The following is a 26,622-nucleotide window of genomic DNA, read 5'->3' as shown; positions in this document are numbered from 1 at the left end:
TGTTTTTTTGGACTTTTCAGGGATTTTTAAAGCTTTGAAAAGATTTTTTCAAAATTTCAATAAAGGGAGCTGTCCATTAAGTTGTCTTACAGAGTCCAAGCAATGATACACAGATTAAGAGTAACTAAGTAAAATAAATAGGGCTGGGCAACGATTTAAACTTTTAATTGTAATTAATCGCATGATTTCCCTGATTAATCATAATTAATCACATTGTTAAAGTGCCATAACATCTGTCATGCAAACACTAAATCAGTACTTGTTATACAGTAATAGTTAAATCACATATTTAGTGCAAATCAAATTTACAAAATGTAAATACAAAATTAAAGCTTATTGCCACTGTCAGGGCATTAAAGTGATGCTCCAGGATGGAACAAGTTGGGTCCTATCACAAGGTTTAGGGCAGAAATTACCCCTACAGCAGTGTTTTTGTGCAGCAGAAGCCCAGAGCGCTCGCACCAAACACCCCCTCCCTGCTCCTCTGCCGGTTTCCTCTGCACTCAGACAGGGCCATATTTTACTTGACCAAAAACATAAATAAATGGACTCCCACCGAAAGAATCTGATATGGGTCTGCACTCATGCTTTATTTAGAGAATTTTCAGCGCGTTACTTTCATACAATAACACCACTAAGTAAGGCTCTGGTTCTCATCGTGTCTCTTCGTCCTGGCAGACTACCTGCGTTTGTTTATCTCTGGCACGCTGTGCACACGGACTGATACACTAAGCGGCGACCGCCTTTAAGTTCCGTGGCGTTGCCCCTCTTCTCCATGCTTGTTTTGGTTACTCATCGTGTTTTTCCGCCAATTTCACTTCCAGTTCCACCGCAAAGCTGCATCTGTAAGCTAAGCTCGTAAGCAGCAAACTTAAACCGTAAGTTTTTAAAATCATAAACAGCTCACTAATTCTCAATAAATGAATTTTGATCAGACCTTATCTACTGATTTATTTATTTTGCAATGCTGCATTTTGGGGGTTCAAACTTTTGCGATGTACAGTTAAAAGTTTCAACCAGCTTTTACATATGCATTTTATTTAATATATTTATTTATTTACTTTTGGTTTACTGTTGTCTTAAAAACAAAGCACTGTTATCAATCCTTGCTAACGTTCCACTTCTGTCTCGTTCTTTTTGTCTTGCAGATTTGCCAACCAGAGTTCTTTGTTGAGGGCAGGAAAACCAAACTATTGTTTCCAACTATAAATTTAGGAAAGTAGGGTTATAAAAATAGAAAGTACATTTTATTATCAGAGATTAAAAATATTGTTTTAGCAGAACTCAATAACACATGAAAACCTTTAGAGATTTAACACTAAGCTCACAGCACATGCAGCTGTGGCTTCAGTAGATGTGAAAGAGTCACCTGGGATATTCATCAGACTATTTTTATTTTGATAAATGTGCGAGAAAATAACTAATTTCCTGTCTGCCTCTGAGCCATGTTCATAAAATAGATTCTTCTCAGCAACAAAATGAATATTTCCATCACCTGCTCACCCTACCTCTGTGTACACACCGTGTACTGGATTATATAGCTTCAGCAATGACTGCAAGTTAACCGTAAATAAACAGATCATCACATGCTTTAAAGAAAGACATTTAGCAGGTCTGCTGCATTCTAATCCTACTCTCCTCCCTCTGCCTGCCCCTTTCCTTACACCTCTTTAAACATTCATTATGTGTGTTTTCAATGAAGCTTTGCTCTTTATGTTGTCATATTCAATCAGTGGGATCAAACAGGGGGTAAAGAAGTGAGCTGAAGGGTGTGGGATAAAAAATCTTGCTGAGTTTGACCAGGTTATGATTAACTGAATTCAGACTTAAATGGATTCACTTTGTTTAACTCACTGTAGAGTGGCTGTATGAGGCTGATGTGAAATGGAGCACCTTGTGCGCACACAGAGCCTCTCTAATGGAGAATTCTTCCCACAATTCTTGTTAAAGAAGCTGGAAAAGCTCTGTCCTCTAAAAGCCGTGTGCAGCCGGGCCTGACAGAGGGGCTGGAAGGTGCACGGCACGGCAGCCTAATATCATCCTGCTTAAAGACAGAGAAAACAACTTTCCTGTTTGGCTTCCTATATCACAACAGTTTTTTCATGAGAGGTACGCAGACTATTAAAAATCATTCACACTTCAAATCTGGATGCTGTTGCACACATTCAGCTTAGGGAAAACATGGGCTTGTATAGCTGAATGCTAGATGCTAATGCTAAAACGAACTTAGGATTAGGAATGGGCGAGTACTAGTATCGGCATCGGGTATCAGGCCAATACCAACCTTTTTTCAAGGTATCGGTACTCGCGAAAGCTGCCGATACCAGCAGCTGATCCTCAAGAAAAAATTCTTACATCGAGGTTTGCTGAGGTTTAACACCACAGCAAATATGCGTCAGGTCCCGTTCAGAAAACATGAATGAACCAGGGAGAACTACGTTGAACTTTTTTATTTTGCATTTCAGTTTATTTTAAACTAGAAAATCACTCAGAGAGCGCAGACCTCCACCAAGCATATTGTGATTGTCACCAACACTTTAGTCCTACTTTAATGTTATACTCCCTTTCAGCAGACTGTCTACTACAATTTGCTGTTAGTTGCAGGTTTGTACAATAATTTTTCACCTGACAGTGTTGAAAATTATGATGACTCAGTACATATTTCATATTCTGGATCTTAGTATCCAGAATATTGCCAGGATCTGGATCGTACTTTTACATCTGTCAGAAATTATGGTGATCTTGTCTTGTATCGTTTTTCAAAGCAATCTGACCATTTATGGTGGAGTTATATACACATATGGTAAAAACGGCCCTATCTCACAATGATAAAGAATCCTTTTAAAAAATCCTGGATCCAGAAGGTGATCCAGATCACCTCCAAAATTTAATCACATCTTCCTTATCCCATTTTGAACATTTCCTGAAAATTTCATCAAGATCCGTTTGTTACTTTTTGAGTTATGTTGTTCACAGACAGACAAACTCTCCCAAAAACTCCTTGGCAGAGGTAAAAATTACTAAAACTCTGACAGCTGTCAGTTTCATTTTGCAGTTTATGACTTTATTAAAAAAAATCGTAAGCTCAGAGAGAGTTATTTGTGTTTTATTTTGGACTTAATGGCTGAGTGACCTTAAAGCCTTTGTTCAAAATGATCCATCACTAATGATCAAAACATTATGTCTCAAGTACTAGAAGTGTCTGTACTCGGTATCAGTGATTACTCAAAAAGGAGTACTCGTACTGGTATCGGTCTGAAAAAAGTGGTATTGAACAACTCAGGATATTAATAACTAAGATTACCTAATAGTAATAGTTAAGTTGAACGGAAATTCCAGTTTCATTTATAATGAAGAAAACATAACAAAACTTGGAAGATCCTAATAAAATTAAAGGTGCCACTCAACACTAAATGTTTGCCTCTGAGTATTGACTACATGAATATAGTGTAATTTTTCTGCAGGCGGACATTCGATGCATAACAATGAGATCCACTAATGAAATCAACCACCAAGCTGAAATGCATACATATTAAACCGCTGTCTCACTGTCATTTGCTTTTTGCATCTTTTGTTAATTTGCTTCATTTTTCCCAGAGTTCATTCAACATTTAACTCTGCCTGAGATTTGTTTACAGCCAAAAATAATGACTGCATAACGCAGTTTTTATTCTCGGTGCCTGTGTTATCTGTGTAATGAGACGAGCCATTACCAAATTGATATTATTTGCATAAACATCCTCACCTCCTCTAAATGTTTATGTGTTATGTGAATCTAACGGTGTTAATGAAAACCACTCGCAAATTGGCCCCTTGTGATATTTCTACACGTCTGAGGACGCTCTTCAATCAACAGTGCAGTTTAAAGAATTGGTGCATCGACATCAAATCAGCAACATGAGGTAAAAGGAGTCAAAGAGCTGCTGCGTGTTCATTTTCCAGCTCTGACATTTTAACTGTGTTTGCACGATCACCAAATGTTACTCACCCTCTCATTGCTCTTTAACAACAACTACAAGTTTCTTGATTACACATGCAGCCTCTCTCTAAAAAATTGACATTTCAACCCTTTTCCACCAGCTTGGTAAACAATGGAAGTGAGATAATTGATCATGTGCTTGGGGATGTCTGTGAGCGGCAGAAGGTCACCGCCCGCCAGCAGAGCTGATAGGGAAAATGGCGTTGATGCTCCCGAGCTGCCATTTTTCTTCCCTGACAAAGACTCCATCTGCCACCGAGCCATTTGCAGCCGCCGAGTCAGAATATCAATGATTTCCAACCATTCTACAACACGGCGTTCACCTTGGTGTCACCTCCACGCCCGTTTGAGCGCTGACACCACAGATCCTCTCTGCCAACAAAACTCTCATCCACTTAAGTGGCATTCGTGCTGTTCCAGAGCAGTAAGCATTTTATCAGCATTTATTTCAAGTATTCTCCTTTTTGAGATTTTGCAGCTGCAGGATTCCTGTTTTCCTCTACAAACAGACAAGCAGCACAACGCGACCAGCTTAACACGGCAGCAAATCCATACTTTGGAAGCTTTTTAGAGGACAAACTGCAGGTTTTTGATTTTTGATGTTGCTGATAAGCTCAGAAATAAGGTCCCTTTCATCAAATGAAGACGTACAGTGAAGAGGGAGCAGCAGACAGCTGGCCTTGAACACCAAAGAAAATTCAATTTTCTTTGATGCCATCTGCACACCTCACAGATGCTTTTACAGGCAGACAGTCTTCCAACAAACTCCTCAGGAGATCATGTTGCTGTTTTCCCAAAGGTCGGGCCTGCTTGACCTCTGACCCCAGAGGAAAGGCACACGATCTGAAAACTGATGACAAATATTCTCTGATTATTCTGGAATAAATGTGCTCGTTTGGTCCACTCCAAGTGAAAACAACAGAAACTAATAAATCACGAGATTAATATTGAGCTTACATAACTTCATCCTCAAAACTAGAGCTGAACGATTTTTGAAAATAATCTACTTGCAATTTTTTGGGGCCAATATTGCGATACTGCATACTGTTTTTGTAGGGGGACATTTATCTTCTGCATTATTCACAGAACACAAGCAATAAATTATTCTTTAGTATGAACAACACAACGAAGGATACTGTCATCATATAAACAATTGTTTCCTGTAGGCCAGGTCTACATGCTATGATGAAATGAGATGAATTGATGCATGAGTAGATGTATGAATTGATAGGAATAACATATCTTTATTTAACTACAGTCACAGTGGAATATTGACTGATTGATTTAATTTAAAGTCTTGTTGATGTGTAATATAACTATCATTAATTACCTTAAATAAAGTCAGAGAAAGGAACAAAGCACTGCAGAACAACAGGCCTGGTATGAACAATAATGTGAAAAATAAAAGATCATTTTGCCGAAAAAACAGCATATTGACTTTTTCTGGGTTTAAGAAAGAAGAAGTACAAGTTGCTATATTTCCTCCAGTTCTGTCTCTATATGAAACTTCTTCTTTTTTAATTGCAGCCTTTGTGATATAAAAATTGCATTCTGTTACACTGCAATGTCAGGTTTAATTCGATTAATGGTTCAGCCCTACTCGAAACACACATTTTCAACATCAAACCTATATAAATAAAAAAAAAACATAATAAGTAGAGGTGAGAAAAAATATCAATATAGAAAAATATTTCAATACTTTGACCTGTGATAAAATATTGATATCTCAACTCTTAATATCAATATTTTAGTTAAAATAAAAATTCAGTTTTGGTGAGTTGGAAGTACAATACGTCTTCTGCTCCTCCACTGCGGTAGATGGCACCGCAGAGCTACTCAGCTGTATGTTTCCCATAAACTGTATTATAAATATAATCTCAAAATTCATTAAAAATATTTTATTCCTAAACTTGATGATGTGGGTTTTAATGTCGTAAACACCAATGTTTTCTCTCTATTCTTGGGTTAGTTACTTTAAAATCATTTGAAGTTTATTTTTTACAGTGTAGTAGACTGATAAAATAATAATCATAGTCATGTTTTGTGCAATATTAGATGTTTTATGAGTATTGTTGGTTACACCAAGTGACATTCATCAGTTTCATCAACTGAGCACGTCTTTCACCCAATAATTTTTTTTTCAACATTAATCGAACGTCACAGTAGTTTAAGTGACAAACTTGATGCTCTTTATGTTTTCAAGTTAACTGTATGTATGAAACATTGCATCTGACTTTCATTATTTCAAACACACAATAGAAAAGTTTTTTTCAATCAAAGAGTTAATTGTGTAGAATATTGCAATATATCACAACATATTGTATTGTTTCATGCGATTCTTGCCAATACTCTCCCCTATAAATCAGACATTTCTATTCGTAGTCTGTCAGATGGAGTGGGCAGGTTTGCCGTGGTTTATCTTTGTCTCAAAGAAAAGACTGGTTTAAGTTATGAAAAGCCAACGTGACAAGTGAACACAAGTGAACAGGATGGTTTAAGTAATGTTGATTTTATATGTTTTTGATAGGGATGCACGATATTATTGGCACAATATCGGTATTGGCTGATAAAAGCTTAAAAACACGTTTATCAGTATCGGCAGATTTGAAAATTTCTGCTGATATGCACAGCCGATAAGATGCTATTCAGTTAGGATTATTATTATTTACCATCTGAAAAATAAGCTTCTTAAATAAAATGTAGCACTTCATTTATTTGCACTGCAGAGCTCTGTGTCTGTCACCAGGTTGTTACAGTAGCTATAAAATAACCAAATGCAACTTGTTTAAAAATGCATTGTACATTTAAAGTTCATGTGATCTAAAGAAATTATTTTTCTGTATTTCAATACTGAATGTCTTGAGTTTGAAAAAATAATACATTTCTTATTTATGGTAAAATCAAATGTTTTTTGTTTTGTTTTATGTGTGTTTCTTAAACAAATAAGACCATCACAATAAGAGTAACATATAAATTCCAGTACAGGATAGACTTAGCTTTCTTTACAGTGAAAAAAAAAACAAAACAAAACAAACTTGTGATTATCGGTATCGGTATCGGCCAAAAGGGGTTTCGATATATTGGCATATCGGATATCGACAAAAATCCAATATCGTGCATCCCTAGTTTTTGAGCAACCTGAATCCCTTTTCATTCGTTTTACAAAATCTCTGCTGTGTCTGTACACATGTAGGAAGTGAGTAAGAATTAGTTAGTCTCATCTGTCTGATTTGATCTGAGGTGAGGCAGAATTTTAGCAGTGTTTCTGGATTGGTGCGATGCCTTGACGTCAAACACGGCTCTGTATTCATTAAACTTCTGAGAAGAGCCAGTGTCAATGCAGAATCTTTAAATCTAATATATCTTGTTGTTGCATCATTCTCAGGCTCTTTGATATACCTTTCACAAAGCTCTTTCATCATTTTACTTTTCTCCTCTCTGCATGTTTTTTGAGCTCCCCTCTGGGAGGAAAATGTGCCAGGCACATTGACGAGCGGGCTCTGATACTGTACATACAACATCATATAATACAGACGAAGCTTTCTGCTGGCAGAGTCACACAGTGGAGCCTATATTCTGTAAAGCAACACTATTAACCGATGCCCATAAATATTTGAAAACAGGAGGGTGGAAAACTGTCATAACTCCACTTCCTTCTGTGTAACAATACAGAACACAGAAAATGATGGTGCACATAAAACTCAACACTCACCAATCTGTAAAGCTCTCCTCCCTCTTATTCAAGAGCGGGACCAGTTTTATGATTTATGACGGCTGTTTAAACAGCACTGCTTTTGTTACCAAAGGCAGATTGGCTCCATAACGTGACTGGAAGTGAAACAGACTTTAAAAACTCTGTAAACTACTCCGAAACTGATAAACTTGTAAAACTTGTTTAAATATTTGAATAAACTTGAGCCGTCGGGTGAAATCGACTCGATGCCATATCTGTGTATTACAATGGAGTTTTCAACAAGAGGTTTAAAGAAAAACTGTGCTGCTTCACTTCGTCTCCCTCAACACTTCGACAGAAACAAACACGTCTGCTTTGTCTGGAGCCAGACATGTCCTTTGTGTGCTCTGGATCTCCATTGTCGTGAAGTGGTATGAGATGAATGCCAGCCTGGATTCACTCAAAGGCAGCTGCAGGGACATAATGCTCATGATGGAGATTAGGTTTTCTCCATTATAAACAGCCCAGATCTTTCTGTACATTTCATTCTGATTTCTGTTTTCTCAATAGGTTTTGAAAACAGATTAGAAAGGTTACAGATTAAAGTATTTTGAATAACTTAAGTGGGGATGAAAGATAAATTGCAACTTCAGCAGAAGTAGTCCAAGTTGTTTTCCTTTTACAGGAAGCTAATGTCTCTAAAAGAAGCTGATTAGATGTTTTTTTGTGTTTTAGGTGTGACATCATGAGAAATTTAAGCCTATTTTCTTTAAATGATCAGTGAAATACCCAACAGCAACCCCAGCATCAGCTCCTGGCAAAGAAAAAACATTGGCTGGCAATAACTGGCCAACCTGGCAGCTGTTTCTGAAACTTCGCTCTGGTCCCTGCAGGTAAACTGAAGGTTACTCATAACCGCTGTAATAAATCCTTTAGGGCTTCAACTCACTGGGCTTTGAGTGAGAGTGTTCTGGTTTACAGATGATGGGGTTCCTGTGAAAAGGCTCATTTTGCCATTGCCATTTCAACTCAGTCTGTGTACGGCGCTGCAGATGACCTGTCTCTTTCCAGGGTCGCTCACATAAACAGAGGGAGTCTTCTCCTCTGGATCAGAGGGTGGATATGTATAGGTCATAAATTTCTTGGCATTACTTCAGCTTTCTTGCCTCTAGAAAGGTTCAGGGAGAAGTCCCACCCGCCGTTATACTTAGCTTTGGAAAATCTGGGGTTAAGAGATGCCGGCTAAGCCTAATGGTTAGTATCCAAGAAGCCAGAGGCCCCAGGTTTGACTCCAACCAGTAGCAAGTTTCCATCTCTTTCCATCTCCTTTCCTCTTAATAAAGATGTAAAAGCCTCAACCTACACTCGAAAAAGTAAATAATAAAACATGGGATGCAATAGTGAGGTTTTGATAGGATTCATCCTATTTCTTCACAATCTTAAGCGTTACTAATTGGGAAATATTGTTAGGGATGGGTACCGAATTAGGTACTTTTACAGACACCGACCGAAAACCATATAAAAAGTACCGGGTACCGATTCACATAAAATCAAAAGGTACCATGTTTAGGTGCCTAAATACATCCTTGTGACTATGAGGAAGTGGAAGAGTAGGCAGTTTTCTGTGCTGGACATGAACATAGCATTACAAGGTTACATACTGAAGAATAAATATGTTAAATTTAAAAGAATTTACATTTTATTATTACACAAATTCACACTTTTTTACCACATAAACACACAAAAGTACTGAAAATTGGTGCCAATGAGTACAGATATCCATTGCCAGGTACCGGGAATCGGTACCGTATCATTCCAAATGTGAAAGGTACCCATCCCTAAATATTATCGTATGCAATTAAAGATTTTTTTGTGTCTTATTCAAATAAACTGATGTGTAAGCTCCAAGTGTTTGGCAATAAGACGACTTGAGTGTGAACAAATTATTTACAGTTAGGGATGGGTGCCTGTCACATTTGAAACAATATGGTACCAATGCCTGGGACGTGGCAATTGGTATTGGTACTCAACAGTACCAGTTTTCTGTACTTTTGTGTGTTTATGTGTTAATAAACATATCTTTTTAATAATATAATCTCAAAAGTTTTTTTTTTATTTAACAAATGTATTCTTAAATATAATCTTGCAATGCTCACGTAGAGCAGAAGGGCAAAAAGCTTGCTGGATCTTGATTTTCAGTATGGTTACATACAGACAGCAGAGCCTCACAATACTTCTGACTTTTTGGGTTTAAAGCAGGAGGTGTCAGAAAAGTTACCACAGGCGTGTCAAATCACACTGGCTTGTGGCGGCCAAGCTTTCAAAGCTATGTCGCTTTCTGATCCTTCCATGGCTCTTCCTATCATTGTGAAGCAGAATTTACCAGGCGTTGGATTGTTCAACCTCTAGAGGTTTAGATCATCGTGAGACAGGTTAGTTTTACCCTACTGATGATGTGTTGTTACAATAGTAATCCTGCCCAGTACTCAGTGCTACAGATGAAATTTGGTCTGTACCTATAAAATTACCTAATTTGGTACCCCTGCCTATTTACCGTAGAAAAAAAACAGTGTTACATATATTTTTTTTATCATGTACAACAGAGAAAGAATGATTTCACAAGCAAGACAAAAAAAGCCCAAACTAATTTCGTAGAAAATGTTTCAATGCAACCACAAACCACATGTCACACTTTCTAAAAGAGAGGCGCTCAGGCTGACAGGAACTCAAACTAACCCAATCATCAAATCAGTCTTGAGGCAACAGTTCCATTTTTAATAGGAGCTAGGACACGTGTATGAGCAGAGTAGCCCAAATTAAAGTGTAAAACAAAGCCAAACAATAGCTCCAACTCCAAAGTAATTTGCCTTAATATGACCCATAGTCAAAAAAGTTTGCCTCCCTCCCCCAAGAGATTTAAACATGTTCTGAAGCCTTATTCTAAGAAAGACGGGAATTAATTAGATGCACAAAAAATGAGAGCAAAGTGTAATGCAGCACAAACTAATTTCATAAAGGGGGACTTTGTTCAATCTTAAGCTAATTGGAAAATTCTAATCCTATATCCAAATAATACTTTAAAATGAGGTGGGCTCTAAGTCCAGTATTCCCATTCATTAGATACTCTTTCCAATTTGACAAAGAAGAAGTGTTCCCAGTCCAGAAATCAAAAGAGGCACTTCAAAGAGCATAATGGCAGAGATGGATGATGGGTAGCTGATGTAACCAAACACATACCATATGAGTCTGTCCTCAGTTCTGTGACATCCCTGCCCTCCACCTGAAACAGGAGACAAAGAGAGTCAGATTTATTGCAGGAGTGTATCGATTTACTCCTTCAGCATTGTTCCGATCTGAAACCTCCATGGAAATGAAATAAAAATGGTAATACGGTCGGACCCGTGGGGAGAGGAGTTTTCCATTCCCAACATCAGCAGAAAATCAAAGTTCATCTCCAAAAGACGACAAAAGGGCGAGGGGACGTGACAAAAACACCAGAGGGAAACAGAATTATGGTCTGTTGTTTGATCTTTCAGTAATCAAATGACCTCAGGAAACTGACTGTATCACACTTTTTACATTGAGAAAAAGTAGTTCTCAGTGTTTTCTAACTTTTTGTTATTGCTTTTCACTTTTCAGGATACTACTGGTTCATCAGTTCATGTGTTATCCTCATTGTTTCAGATATGAATTACGTTTTAGATGAAGGGCTGTGACCTGGTTACAAAAAAGAAAAGAAATAAAAGAAACCACTCTTTAGGAGAGTTTTCTAAATCATGGTATTCAGAACTTTGGCTTTAACGCTCTCACTTCAACAGCAACAACACTTGTTGTACGTCATGTGGGTCACCTTACCTTTCCTTACTGTGGCTCCCAGTGTAAAAGAGATTACTGTCTCCTACATGTGAGCATACGTCAACAGGGAAAAGGTCACCCTCTAGTTTCAAATAATTGGATGCTGCCACGTGTCTTTGAACTTTACAAGACTAAGCCTTCTCAAGTTACTTCGCTGAGCTTCTAACTGAGTCCATGTCATCATTTGAGCAGCACACAATGGGGAAGAAAGCCTCATGTGTGATAAACTGACAGGTAACATTGGGACCAAATCCCTTTTGTCGTGATTAATGTTCCTTGTGTTGTACGATTTGAGGGTTTCAGCTTACTGGAGCGGCAGGGTGAGCGTTAATATTGGTTATGACTGCATCTGTAGTATCATGAGCGCAGTCTCTGAGGAAATGTATGTAAGGCATTTTCATTGGCTGGGAGGATTTGGTTGACAGGTCTGGAGGAAAATGTTTTTCCACGCGTGTTGAATCAGGAGATAAAACGGGAAGCGGATCATGACAGAGAACGTTTAGGGAACCTGTGAGCCATTTGAGCCATTCAGCAAAAACATTTTGAGGTATAGTATAAAAAAGACTTTTAATTCATTCAAAAGAATCCTGTATTGCCTTTAAAGTCTCCAACTACATGTATTGAGTATTGGTGCCACTCAAAGCTGGATCGGTATCAGTGGAGGGGCCTATCCAGGCAAACAACTGGCGCTCTCAGCTACTTCTTGTTTTGGTTTTTTGGGGTTTTTTTTGCTGCATTACCAGTCAACAGGAAATAAAAGTTTACCACTGAATAGTATTTCTGTATATTCTGAAGTAGTTCGATACCACTTTTTTTCAGACCGATACCAGTACGAGTACCCTCTCTTGAGTACTCACCGATACCAAGTACTGATACCTCTAGTGCTTTTGAGACATAAAGTTTCAATTATTAGTAGAGCTGAAACGATTCCTCGAATGATTCGAGCTACTTGATTACAAAAATTACTCGAGTAATTTTCTCTGCCTCGAGGAATCGTTTGATTTTAAAAAGATCAAAGAGTGGTATTTCAAACAGAGCTGAGGCCATGTTAAGAGAGTTTTCAGACCCCTCAAGCTACCTCTTACACAAAATAGCAACTAGCAACAAATCTAGCTTCTTTTCTGGAGTTTGGAGGCTAATGGGTCATTCTACGAAACGGGTGCCATTTGGGTCCGCAACATTTGATGAGATGTACAAGGCACAAAAAATGTGTCAAAGTGTGTTTACAAATTTTGGAGCTACCAAAGCAAGTGCTCTTATTGACATGCTGTATCAGAAAATTCTATTTCTTAAAGAGAAAAATTTACATTTGAAAAATAACTGCTCTTTAACTAAACAAAAATGTATTTTATCCGATTACTCGATTAATCGATGGGATTTTCAGTAGAATACTCAAATACAAAAATATTCCATAGCTGCAGCCCTAATTATTAGTGACATATAATTTTAAACAAAGGCAGCTCAGTCAAACTGCCATTAAGTCCAACATGAAAATGCAAACAAGTCTCCCTGAGTTTACTTTTTAAAAACATAAATTAACTTAAGTGCAAAAAGCCAAAAAGTTATTTTCTGAAATAAACTTAAGTGCTATCTAAAATAGTTTTAACTGTCAACTCTCCCTGGTTCATTCATAGTCTGAACAGGACCTGACTCATATTTTCTGTGGTGTCAAACCGCTGCAATGTAGCGCCAGCTACTGGGGAGGAGGGTATCAGAAGCCTTTACGAGTACTGATACCTTAAATTAAGGCTGGTATCGGCTTGATAATGATAGCTGGTATAGGTACGTGCCCATCCCCATTCTGAAGCTTTATTTTTCTGGTAAACATTCAAATATTTTATATCTTAAATAAAAATTATCCTCAGTATTTCCATCCGCTTATTTTTTGCCTTTTACCCCAAACATTGCCAGTCTTATCCCACAGTAGGTCATACAGGTTATTACTTAACAATATCTGTATCAGTCAATACCCAAAGCCCAGGTACTGGTATTGGTATCGGAACCAGAAAACTTGGATCGGTGCATCCCTAATCTCTTCTCAAGTTAAACAATGTAGCTTTAATGTGTGAAACTGAAAAATGTGTCTGTTACAGTTGCATTAGACAGCTTCAACAGGAAGTGTTTTGTTGCAGTGGTGACCAGATTTTAAATGCATGAGGATCAATAAAAAGAGGGGTGCAGAGGTCAATATTTGTTTAATATGGGGGGCAGTTTACAATAAAAACTGGAAATGGTTTGGTCTGTTCATTCATTCTCAGATAAGCTGCGTTTTCCTGCAGCACAAGACACAAATAAATACCAAACAGCCGAAAAAAAGTAGAGCAGACCACTAGCGTTTTAAAACATCAGCTCCATCAACACAGCAGGGAGACTTCAATCTCTGAAGCATCATTGGTTCAAATAAAGCACTGCGACAAGCATCTCCAGGGCGGAGAGAGAAAATAGACCAGAAAGAAGAGTGAAAAAGAGTAATCTCCCTGACATATTCCTAATAATCCACCTCCCTCGTGCCGTTCACCCCCTCTAGCTCACCCAATCATAAAGTGTCAACACTGACCTACAAAAAGGGACTCCTGTCAAGCCTTACATGTTTTAAAACATCAATCACAACAGACAAAGAGGGTACATTGCATTATACAGTATTAACCTTCAGGCCTTGCATATAAAGACCACAGATTTATTTATGCTTGTGTGTTAAGAGCCTCGGCACCGTTCCTTACAGCAAGCCGGCTGCCAAATTGATGAACCTGCTCAGCCCTCAGCAGGAGAGCGGCACCTTTGATTAATGAGTGCAAACTCGTGGAAAGGGTAAGAGTGGTAGAGACAGGGTGAAAATACAATTATTAGCAGTCCTGCTTTTTTTTTTCTTCGATCCTTTAAAAGACAAAGAGTAAAAGGTCGGACTTTGAGCAAACAGATTAAATATGAGATGACTGGATGTACACTGCTACAGGCCTCATGCACAGAAATCTCAAAATGATGAGACGCTGTGTGCAGTATCGATTGTGACATTACAGATCTGTCAGATGTTGGGTTCTTTGACTTGTTTAGCAGGATGGTTTGGATGATTTTATATTCGTGTAAAGAGACTGTGCATGTAACAGTGCCCTTTAGAATCACTTACAAACCCCGTCCTACATTTGCATTTGGAGCCTGCAGAACAAAACCCTTCAATATTTTTTAACATTCAAATGCCAAGCTGCTGACTCTCCTCTTTCTCGATGTTAAAATATTAACATAAATTATCAGAATCCTAGCGCACAGCACTTCAACACTGTTCTCTCTGTAGAGATTTTCAAGGACATGTGCTCTGAATAAATATGAGGCAAATTTAGTGACCTTCTACCTGTGTTTTGATTCATCGGCAGTTACTGGATGCATGCATAACACATCAAGGCTGTGATCTGATTTATCTCGCTGCCTTGGCTACTGAACCCATTTGAATGATGGACTTTATCAGTTCACTGTTTTTTCCACTCAAAGCTGTGTGCAAAGACAACACATCAGTTCATTACAGTCAATGATTAGAACAAATGAAAAGAGCCCGAAAAAAACAATGAATGACATTTTTATAACAGAAAAAGCAAATGAATCTAATCATCAAGCTGTGTGAATGATAGACTCATGGCAAAGCCTGAAACAAGTTCAATGCAAAAAAAAATCCTCTTCTTCAATAAGTCTTGTCCATAAACATAGTGACTGCGTGTCAAAGAAGAAAACTTTTATTGTGAATAATGAGAATTAGGAGACAAACAGTCGTATAATTCTTTACATGTGGAGGTGTCTGCAGGGAAAAAAAAAGAGTAACCTGTGCTAAATCTCACTTGATTTCAAACATGCATAAGCCTTTCACTGCAGAATTGTACTTAACCGTGCACTTAGTGCACTGCATGTGTGGCAGGGAAATCAAGGCAATGTTACAATGCCCTGTTTTATGCTTATAAAGGGCTTGAATGTGCTTTTGCATCCAGATTCACACCCACTTAAGAGTTCAACAGTCTCAATACATAAGGACATGCCTCAGAAAATAAAAGTGCAAAATCAAAACAATGATAAAAATCTCATAAAGATGAATCAAACTCCATATAACTTCAAAAAAAATCAATGTTTTGGTTAAAATGCTGCTTCCATTTACTGGACAAATGTGCATCATCCAGATTTCTCCGTCTCCAAAGTTTGATAACTTTGACACACCGCGGAAACAGACCCCTTCTAATTTAAATATCTCAAGATGGCGATTGCCTTGTTGTTAATATGAAAGCAGAAAAATGGAGGGTATTGTCATAATCTCAAAGGGTAGGATTCAGCCCAGACCGCAGCTGCAGCATTAGCTGCACTCTGCTTTTTAAGAGGAAGCGACAGAACAGGGGGGAGACGAGCAGGAGACTGACTAACCCCGGCTTAAACACTGATTTCAAACCACTTAATGTAAAGATACCCGAAAAGGATTAAACAGAATAACATTTATTACATGCGGAGATTGGTCTTTTAACATGTTGTGCGCTTAAACCCAACAAAACACATACAGACGATCACTACTTTCAATATCCCACTCATGGGGGGCTTAAAGATGAGTGCATACACTTGTTATTTCATCACTGCTTATTTATATTTTCGGGAAAACGTTAAATTTAGTGAGTGAACCAGCTGGCAAAAAAGAAAAAAAATCACTATGTAAGGAAAAGATAAGATGAGCAGCGTTGCCTCTCGATTTAACCGGCGGTGACATTTTAACATTTCAAACTAAACTCTTTCACCGTTCTGTGACTAAGTTATAACTTCGACACTATATTCTTTGTAAGCCTGAAAAACTTCACGCAAGAAACACCAGCAAAAAGCTGTATCTACTTTTTCCAGAACTTTGTCAATTGCTTAGAAACCGAACTGAACTCCGAGGGCAGACGTTTCAATGAGGCAAGTGTCGAAGAGGATGCTACCAGTTTAGCTTAGCACGAGCAACACACAATTGCAAAATAACATACAGCGGAACATACATTGACGAGACATGCGCGTGGAATTAACCTCACCTTACCGTTGAAACTCGGTGTATCCCTTTAAACGGTGAAGAAGAAACAAAGCTACTTATTTGCTTTCCAGTTTAGCGCTGTTTAAGGGATGTTGAAAGAGATGAATGGAGATTTGGTCAGTAGGTAATAGAGTCCGGGGTGGGAGTGTGACTGAATGTGTTGGTCTCTATTCGCATATTGAACACACACACACACACACACTCTCCTCCGTTTCTCTCCAAGCAGTTCAAGAGAAGTGACGTCAGCTCAGGGCTCCTACAATGCAAACTTTTGTTCCTAAAACTGCAGCCAGCGACACAAGTGTACAAACTGACATCTGTAGTCCTATCTGTTTGAAGGAAATGTAAATGCACTGCAGAAATTGTGAAGTCTATCTTTCATATAAATGTGCAGACTGACTTATATTGACTCCATCACAAACAGGTGCATGTTTTGATTCTTTTTAATTGAACCAAAACTAGTTGTGTGTGTTAGTTTGCAGGTAGGGTGGTTATACAGTCCTGCCTCTTTTTTTATCTTTTCTCATTTAGGTTTCACACTTAAAGTAAAGAGCTTAAATGCATATTTTGTATTTCATTTGTACTTGATTACCAAAGAGTGAAGCAGACAAACTGAGTGAAGTAAAACAAAGAAAGAAAGAAAGAAAGAAAGAAAGAAAGAAAGAAAGAAAGAAAGAAAGAAAGAAAGAAAAAATATTTAATTCCACTTCAGCCAATTTAACAGTTTAATCCATTTATATTTGTTCATCAGTAAAAAAAAAAAATGATATAAAAAAGCTCAGACTGCTGCTGAAGATTAAAAAAAGCTGTTATATTGATTCAGACTATTGATACTACAAGCCTAAACTATAAATGTTTAGGCTCATAACTATCCAAGAGTTGAGTTACTTATTTGATTTAAAAGGATCAGCTCTAGTTTTAAAGCTTCTTCGTGGAACTTGCTGCTTGTGTTGATTTTGGCGCCCCCAGTGGACAAAGTGTATCATGTGTTGAATTCTCATCGTGTTTTCTTATCACACTGAAATGTATAGCTCCACTTGAATAGTAACTATGAAAAAGTAATCAAAATGACTGTTTCTCCAGTGTTTGTCTAACACTTACTCCTTTACAGGGTTTAAAAACATTAAAATGTTCCACATAGAAGTGGGTTATAGGTCGTTAAGAGGCTTCACGGTTAATTTCAATTTTGTTGTTGCAGAAAAAAAAGTCCTCACAGGAGCTTTAATGTATAACCAGAGACAATCTTGCTTTGAAAAAATGAGTAGCACCACATAGATATAACAGAATAGAAGTGCACCAAGGTGGTGGTGATGGTGATGCTGTGAATTAGCATGACACACTCCTTTTGTTCAGTGATGAAAAAAGGACCACTATCAGCTTTTTGAATGATGATAAAGCAAGATAAATATCTGATTTGTCATAATTCTCTTAAACAAACATTTACAATATAGAAATGTAATAAACAAGACAAAAGCTGCTCACTGATATAGGCTTGTTGAGTCTCTGCCGCATTGTTAAAACAACAACAACTCTTACTTAGGTCTGTAATAATCTTATATCAGGTAAGAGCAACATTTGTTAGGAGGTTATCATCTTTATGAATTATTGAGAGACCCCTGTGATTTTCAAAACATCTTTTTCAAAGATTTGTCAGTGTTCAGAGGGATGAAGTGGATTTAGGCTCGTGGTAATGCACCTTTTTCCACAGCCCTCTGCCCATGAAGTTGGTCTAATTGGAAAGTGTAATTAAAGCACAAAGGCCTGTTTTGAATTTAAGATGTGGATAAAAGAGTCCTTGATCAGCATTTGTGATTTAAAACAGCTTTATTTGCTTGCTCACCTTTGTGCTCATTGATTTTCCTCCAACCCACAGGAGCTCCTGACTGTCTGGATTGAGTGAAACATGCGCCCGCTGGATGAACACACACGAGGGGAAAAAAAGTGATTTGGTATATTCATCAGCCAAGCTGCAGGATACCTGGCTTTTTAATTGTTTAAGACCATCTTCATTTGAGAAATGAGCAAGGAGAGCTATCAGAGCAGCATCCAGAAACCTTATTTTAATACTGTGTGGGTTTTTTATTTGACTTTGAACAATCAAATGTCAGCCTACCTTGGACATTTGTAACATAATAAGTGGCAGTCGATGGCTGCAATGCAGCAGCATGCTGGGGGAAGGGCAAACGTCTGTCCCCTTTAAAGGGATTTTTAAAGAGTCTTGATTAGAAAGTATAATGAGATACCAAAGACACAGCAAAGATGATCTCTCTGGAGACTGATGGAAAACAAATTAGGATGCTGCTTTTGTTTTTTAATAATTATTTTCCATCAGTCCACTGAAAACTCAGTGTGCCCCAAAGGCACAGGACTCTGTGTCATTGATTTTTTTGGGTGACATATTAAACTGTACAGATTTTAATCATGTTAGCACACAATGCTCTGATCCCTTTAACACTAAAGCCTTCCAGCAAAGCACATGCATTTGATTTAGAAAATGGCACAGTGTGTGAACTAAAAAACTGTGTGCTTTCATCACTTGATTTTGCATCTGTGAGCCTAAATGTGAGAGTGTTTGGGATCTAACTTAGTGTTCCTAAGCCGTTGCTTAAACACGTTAAGTAATATGTCAGATTGAAAAAATGTGTGTTAGTATGTGAAGTCCAGGATAAAAAAGCAGCATGTTTTTGCCTCTTTAGGTGGTAAAAAAACAGAGTATATCATCATACTGTATATATAGCAGCTGGTCTCAGATTAGTCATGTTGATAGCAGCTTTTGTTTCCTGTGTTTTAAGTCTCATATTCCAGAATAGATGAATGGAGGAAAGACATGAGACTTCCAGGACAAAGGAAACAGATGCCTCACACGTCTGTATACAGACACCTTTCCCAGGAAATGAACAGCGGATGAGCTCAACAAAAATAATAGATTTGTATATAGAATCCTGACACAGTAAAACATGCTGAAAAAAGAAAAGGCAGGAAGAAGCTGTGACCACACAAAAACTAGAGCCAGCACTTCGGTGTGTGTGTTTAAAGTTAAATATTGTAAAGCCTAAGATTGGGCCCTGATTTTTCATCCTGTTTGTATTATTTTCATATAATTTGATGATTCACAGGCTTGAACTTTGTCTTGTGATCCAACTTGGCTCTCATTTTCTGTCCATCCGCTGGACTACTGTATGTCATTTCTTATTCATGAATACCAATGTCCGTTTTAATTAGTCAGTCTGGGTCAGCACGGAGCCGCAGACGCTTCCTGCTTAAAGCAGCTGTGTGCAGATGTATTAATAAAATCATTTGCTGTCTTTCTGGGGGGCATTACAGCTATTGTGATATAACAACAGCCTTTTGGTGATACTTAACCAATATGTACAGGTCATACAGGAAAAACAGTCAGACTAAGACATGATAAACTCAATTATTATACTGTACTGTTTAAGATTTGCCCTGTTGTGAGACAACCACACCAGTACAGAGACTTGGTAGATCAGTTTCTTCATTGTCATGTGATGAAATCAAAAGTTGAGCCACACTTAAAGTTTCCCAAATAGATCATTAATAACATCAAAGATTGCCGTTTGAATCAGAATTTGCATCTTGAATGAATTCTACTTAGTTGCATATTCATCAGCAAATCACCTCAGTCTTTAAATTAGCCTTTAGAAAACCATGTCTGCAGCTTTTTTACAAAGTTAACCATGTGTATGGTAAAAAGAAAAATAGATGTGCAATGATGAAGGTTATGCATATAAGAGGGAGACTTGTGAATAGGGATGGGTACCTTTCACATTTGAAACGATACGGTACCGATGCCCGGTACCTGGCAATTAGTACCAGTACTCAATGGTACCAAGTTTCGGTACTTTTTTGTGTTTTTGTGGTAAAAAATATCACTTTGTTTAATAATAAAATATAAAAGAGTTTCAATTTGACATATTTATTTTTCAATATATTACCTTGCAATGCTGCGTTTATTTCTAGCATGGAAAATCTTCTACTCTTCCACTCCCTCACAGTCACAAGGATGCATTTAGGTACCTAAACATGGTACTTTTTGTTTTTATGTGAATCGATACCCGGTACTTTTGAGAGGATTCGGTCGGTACCTATAAAAGTACCTAATTCGGTACCCATCCCTACTTGTGAATTACATCCAGACTTAAAAGAGGCTGTGTTTTGACTTTGCTCAACATAAACCTTCACATGTAACCCCATACTTATCGGCCCCTTTGACTCTTTGCTCCATTCCCCAATGACAACAAACTCCCTCCACAGCCAGACCAGGAACTACATCATTTGACAAGATATACCTTAGAGAGCATTTTCAAGACCTTTCATACATCTAAATTTGATTTCTAGTAGAAAGTCAACATAAGTCTCATCATTATTCAACTGTGTCAAACTGTCTATCATCTATATTTCAGAACATCCTTTACTGATGGTAGAAAACCGCTTCACTAACACAGGATTTGACAAATATGTGATTCACTATCCCACCTTGTGGCCAAATCCTGAAATGACCTGAAACTCTGACATGCTGTGCTTATTGTTTTAGTCTTCTGCTGTAATACATCAAAGTAACTGACTCATAAGCGCCTTAAATCTTTCCAATACATCACAAAAAACCACTCAACATAAAAAGGGACCTGATGCAAAGATTCAAAGGAAGTTTGTTAGACGACAGACTTCTTCCAGTCTAAAAATAAGTGCGTATGAATGGAAGAAGAAGAAGAGATTTCCTGCTGACTTCTCTCAGTTCAGCTTTCATCTTGAGCCCATGCTGAGATTTCAACAGAGTCACTGGACATTTGGAGGGAGTGACACTCCTCGTATGACAGTGATTTAGATGTCCTCTCAGAACTAATTAGACTCGATCCCCAATTTTGGTGTCCTAATTCATCCTTTTCTCTTCAATTATGGATTGACATATATATATTTAGCTGAGATGTTCTATGTAGATCACACTGAATGGAAAGAAACTGCTCCTCCTCTTTCCCCAGCAAGCACATTTTTGCCACAGTTGGACACCGTTCCCAAAAAGAAACAAAGTGCTGGCACCAGGCTATAACAAATAAAACTTTTAGACTCAGGTCAGTTCAATCAAATCAAACACAAGCTCTTTTTACAGTCAAACATACTTTACTGTGACAAGTTGCACAAAAGCTTCCATGCTATCAAACATGTAAAAAGGGTTATTTTACACAACACTGCAGCAACACATCACACAGTCACATCTAGATTGTCGATTTAATAACACCTCAATCAGGATAAACCTCTTCAAACTATATCACAGATAATGCAAGGAAAGTAACATCAACTCAAAATGCACACAACTTATTTTGATCAGTGGATAAAGAGTTATAAATTTCTGGCGACACTTTTGAACAAATGTAGCTTCGTTTGACATATTTTGGTTAATCGAGGAACAAATCATGATGTTTTTAGCAGAATGAGTTGAAAGTAGCTTTTCATTGGATGTGCAATTCTTTCTTTTTTAACATACGTTGAATAAAAATGGCAACAGTTCAAAATCGAACAAGGCTTCTGTTTCAATACAACTATTTACATGTGCCCTTAGGATTGAGAATCCCTGCTTCTTTGAGTAGTGCTTAAAGGGATAGTGCACTGATTTTACACAAAAAAGGTCACTTTGTTCATCATGTTTCTAGTTCCACAAAATCTATATTATGATCCAGAGGGAACTTAAAAAATAACCCCAATAGGTCTGACGATGGAAATGTAACTTTTTGGATCATGTGAGCTGTAGAATCCAGCATTGCTTTTCATATATTATTATTATCCGGTCTCCTTCTTAGCCTCCCAAGTTTACAGGATACAACACTGAAGTTGCTGAAGTAGTTGAGTAACAGGAAATGTCTTATACAGTCCAATCCTCTTTCAATGTGCAAGGTCAGTAACGTAAAAGAGAAAGTTGACACTCAAAGTTATTCAAGATAAAATGCTGTGCCTGAAGATAACCTAGTGCTCAATCAAACACAGATCACATGTAGACAAGGCTACAGGTGAAAATGAACCAACTTGAAAAAGTTAGGTGATTCTTTCGCAAGTGCAGATTACACTACAAGCAGAAACTGTGAGGAGTTAATATTTGGCATCAGTTTTCTTCCTCTAACACTAGATTATTTCAAAGCATGACATAAATCCCAAACTACTTCTGTGACTGTTTGATTGGACTAATCTTTGCATAAACACCCACCCACCCAGTAAAAGGGGGGGCTTTTGTTTCCCTTCAGTGTGAAAGTAAAGTTCTCCTACGGCGCGCTGTCAGTCTCCTCAGCCTCCACCAAACAGGACTGGTCTGTGTCCAGGACTCGGAATGGAGGGTGGTACTCGAATGCCGTGACGATTGTGGAGCCAAGACTGTGCTTCTGGTGCAGGAACCAAATAACTGCAGAGACTCCCACGATAGCTAACACGCTGAGAATGACCAGCGCGGACAGCAGCGGGCTGGGTTCTAGAGGACGGAGAAGTAACAATGTAAGGAAGCTCAACGCTATAAACATGTAATCACACAGGCATAAGTAAAGAAACCATGAACAAAAAGCTCAAAGGTTCACCTACTTGATTTGGCTTCCTCTGCCTCTGAAAGAAAGAAAAACACAGTGAGACTCCAGTGAAACATTCCCAGCGTTACTTTTCTTAATGTTTCTCAGGTATAACATCATTTCTTCACTCTTACTCTGATTCGTCTCACAGATCACTCCACCCTCCAAATCATCCAGGCAGCTGACATTTTCCCACTTTCCTGTCTTGCTGTTGAGAGCCACGCATGTATCCATGGGCACCAGGTCGGAGGGGGAAGTGCTGTCCTCCCAGTTAGTATACTTTACTGGGCTGTCACCGAACCACTTCATGTCTTCACCTGACACGAGACATGACATCAACACTTCGTTGACACACACAGCAAAAACACTTCCAAAGACAAGTAAAGTCAGTCATGTGCTGGTTGAGATGTAGAGGAACTTCAACTTTAACAGAGTCAAAACAATAAAAAGTTTCAGATCAAGTTTCTATTTTCTACCAATACACTTTTAAATAATTGCATATAAGGTTTTAAAAAGTCCTCTGGTCATGTGGTACCTACCATTTGTGTCATAATACATTCCCAGCCACACACTAACAACTCCTTTCCACACCTCAGGGCTGTAATTGATGATAAAGTCATTCTCCTCTGCACTCTGGATGGTCAAAAGTTCTGGAAAAAAGCAAAATATTTTAATGCAACAGAATAAAACACGACCTCTCAAAATGAAATACTTATTAGAAAAAAGAGGCAAGAGTGGTCTCAGGTACCGAATCCTTGGCAGATAGTTTTTGCTTTGTCAAAAGAGTACTGTTTGGTTATCTCCTCTTTTCCATGGACAAAGTGGTAACAGCTGTTTCCGAATGACACCCAGGTGCGTCCATCTGCAGGGCAGTCTAAGAAACATCACAGGACAAAACATGACAAAATTGGCATAAAATGACAGATAAGCTTTACACCAAACCTTATAACATACCACAAAGTTGGGTAAACATGAAAATTTGCACATTTTTAAGATGCTGCCACATTTCTGTATCAGGAAATACTTCTTACAATGATGGTGCAAGCAAAGTGACACATTGAAGTTGAACAATCTAAACCTGAAAACAACATTGGCTCGAAAAAAAAAATGGTTGGAATTACTAAATCTACTTAAAAAAGCAGGAATATTAGTTTAATAATGCAGCTCTGGTTAAAAGATGTCATCACACATACTGTTTGACATTCAGTACAGTCAAAAGACTTGTTTCAACTTGTGCACCTCTCTGTCTTTATTTGTGTATTTATGCAAATCGAGCCAGGCTTTCCTGAAATTCCTTCTGGTATGTCTTTTTTTCTCCCTTTTTTTCTCACTGAAAAATATAATATCTTTTAAAATCTTGTTCTCAAGTCAGTTAGTAGTGAGTTCAGGTGAGTTTAATATCACCTAAAAATGAATATTTGCTTGCATTAAGCATAAAACTGGGTGTATTCAATAGGATTTAACAATGCCAGGCACCTGCAAATGCAAGGGTCCCTGTCTGTAGTACACCCAGTCCTTGAGGTCTAAACATTGTTTTTATGTTTGATAACAAAATACACAGACTTTCGCAACACTGGAAATCACACATCCTTCAAATAGGTTACACATTCCTGCACAAGTGAACTGTGATAACATCCGTTTAAAGGTTATGTTACTAAATTACACAACAACAGTGTCGACATTCAGGGAAGTTGGTTTGATCCAGTTTTAATGTCTTCCTGTCGTCAGTGTGTCCTGACACGACTTTAACTCGACACTAAACAAACACTAACGCAAACAGTGAGAGTTTTGAGGACACTTAATACAACACAGGCCTACGCAACTCTAAATTCAACAGCTGCGTGCATGCATCGCTATGCGCGAGACACAACAATCACGGTATTGTAGCAGAGAGCCTCTTACCTCCTGTCAGAGCCAACTGCAGCTGAAAACACAACACGAAAACACAACACAACAGAGGTCGGGAGCGGATTTTCTTCAGAGACTCCATGACAGAATGAGGAGACAGTGAAGTCATGTGGCTCTACTTTTTCTGACTGTTGCTTGCTCGACTCAAGTATCCGCAGTAACGTAAGAGAAATCCCACCCACACTGAGCACGAGCGCTCACCGACACGAGCTCAGCGGGTGAAAACGGCGCGAGCACAACAGAAACCTACTCATTATATCTGCTTTGTTTTCAAACCACCAACTCAATTTTTTTTGGAAATACCTGGAAAGAGATAATTTTAAAATGTATGCTTTAAAACACTTAAAACACAAAATACATTTCAGTATTTTTTAACATCTCTTGATTCAAACAGCATGGTTTATGTTAAACAAAGCTTCGTTATTTTGGAATAAGTTAAGATAAAATGCGGACATACATTTAATTCTTAATGTACACAGGGGCCTCTAGGTGGTGCTGTTCGCACATTCTTAAAACAAACAGCAAAACTACATTTTTTATTTATTTATCTAAGTCGTTTCATAATTTTTAAGCAACAAATAAAGGAGGCAAGTCAGACAACAGCTTTCACAGAAATGACTAAAAGGACTGCCACAATTATAATCAATTAATTGTGACTGAATCCGTAATAATGCAAAATAAGTCTTTATACAGAGGATTTTTTTTTGACTAGTTTCATTGAAATTTACACTTGTAATTGTAACTGAAATTTTGATTTTTCAATGGCCTTGCTTCAATTTTATCACCAGTACTCATTTGGTATTTTAAATTATATGACTGTGATTATTTGACTCAGCAGGGATCACAGCTTTTCCATACCCAGCAAAGAACAGAACCACTGAGGTTGACAAAATAGTATAATCAGCACTTAAAATATATTCTTCAGATATTAAAAAAGTTGATTATTAAAATAGTTCATGGACAAAAAACCTGTGTGTAGCAACTGGATCAATTCATCAGTCAAACAACTCTCTGCTTGCAGCTTTTTAAACATGAGGTTCTGCCCCTCCTTATCCTCAGAGTGTTTTACCTGGGCAACTATAGAAGGGGACAAGGCCGACAACTAAGAGAGAAGAGGGGAGGTTGGTTTTGTTTGTGGTATAATTAAGGGGTAAAACTTTATCTCTAGTAGGCGCAGGTGGCACAAACACAGGCAGCTGGAGTGTGAGTTTTGCTCCTCGTCTGGAGCGGGTGGCCTCCCGTAGGGTGGCACAACACCCTGCAGGATACCATGGGGACCCATCTGTCATGGCGAGGCCTGCTCACAGACAACCCCGTCTTATCATGCCTACACCATACCTCCTGATACCCATAACCCACCTTGTCTAGGTCATGTATGTTGTCAATACCATGTAACAGTGTTGATGAAGGCCTTACCGGGTCCTCACCCTATGGGTTAAAAGCAGTAATTGAGCCAAACAATAGTTATAACTTAGATGTAAATACTCTATTCTTCACTGCCAAGCTGTAACACTCATTGTAAAGATGACTACCTAATAGCTATGTGTTGCAGGACAGACTATAGATTATTATGTGTTATATTTCATTAATTTGTGATGCAAAATAAAGAGACATT

The 26,622-nt window shown here is 38.0% G+C and overlaps 2 protein-coding genes across 4 annotated transcripts in view; both read right to left on the bottom strand.

Annotated features, from left to right (window-relative positions):
* LOC141808126 (bromodomain adjacent to zinc finger domain protein 2B-like) overlaps positions 1-16,758 on the bottom strand; it is a 55,948-nt gene extending 39,190 nt beyond the window's left edge. For all 3 annotated transcript variants that reach the window (XM_074694506.1, XM_074694507.1, XM_074694508.1), the window contains exon 1: positions 16,535-16,758. The gene's annotated coding sequence lies outside the window, so the exon portion shown is untranslated. The remainder of the gene's footprint in view (positions 1-16,534) is intronic.
* Positions 16,759-21,652: 4,894 nt separating this feature from the next.
* On the bottom strand, positions 21,653-25,188 carry cd302 (CD302 molecule). Its single transcript, XM_074694725.1, has 6 exons — positions 25,002-25,188; positions 23,848-23,973; positions 23,639-23,749; positions 23,234-23,416; positions 23,116-23,136; positions 21,653-23,008 (listed from the first exon to the last, which is right to left on the bottom strand). Exons 1-6 carry the CDS (start codon positions 25,114-25,116, stop codon positions 22,806-22,808), a joined length of 759 nt encoding a protein of 252 aa, XP_074550826.1. The 5' UTR covers positions 25,117-25,188; the 3' UTR covers positions 21,653-22,805.
* Positions 25,189-26,622: the final 1,434 nt, after the last annotated feature.

The sequence above is a fragment of the Halichoeres trimaculatus genome, unplaced genomic scaffold, assembly GCF_033239565.1.
Source record: "Halichoeres trimaculatus isolate MK-OKI-2021-1 unplaced genomic scaffold, fHalTri1.1 fHalTri1_scaffold_19, whole genome shotgun sequence".
Taxonomy (NCBI): domain Eukaryota; kingdom Metazoa; phylum Chordata; class Actinopteri; order Labriformes; family Labridae; genus Halichoeres; species Halichoeres trimaculatus.
This window is presented reverse-complemented; position numbering and strand designations above follow the sequence as displayed.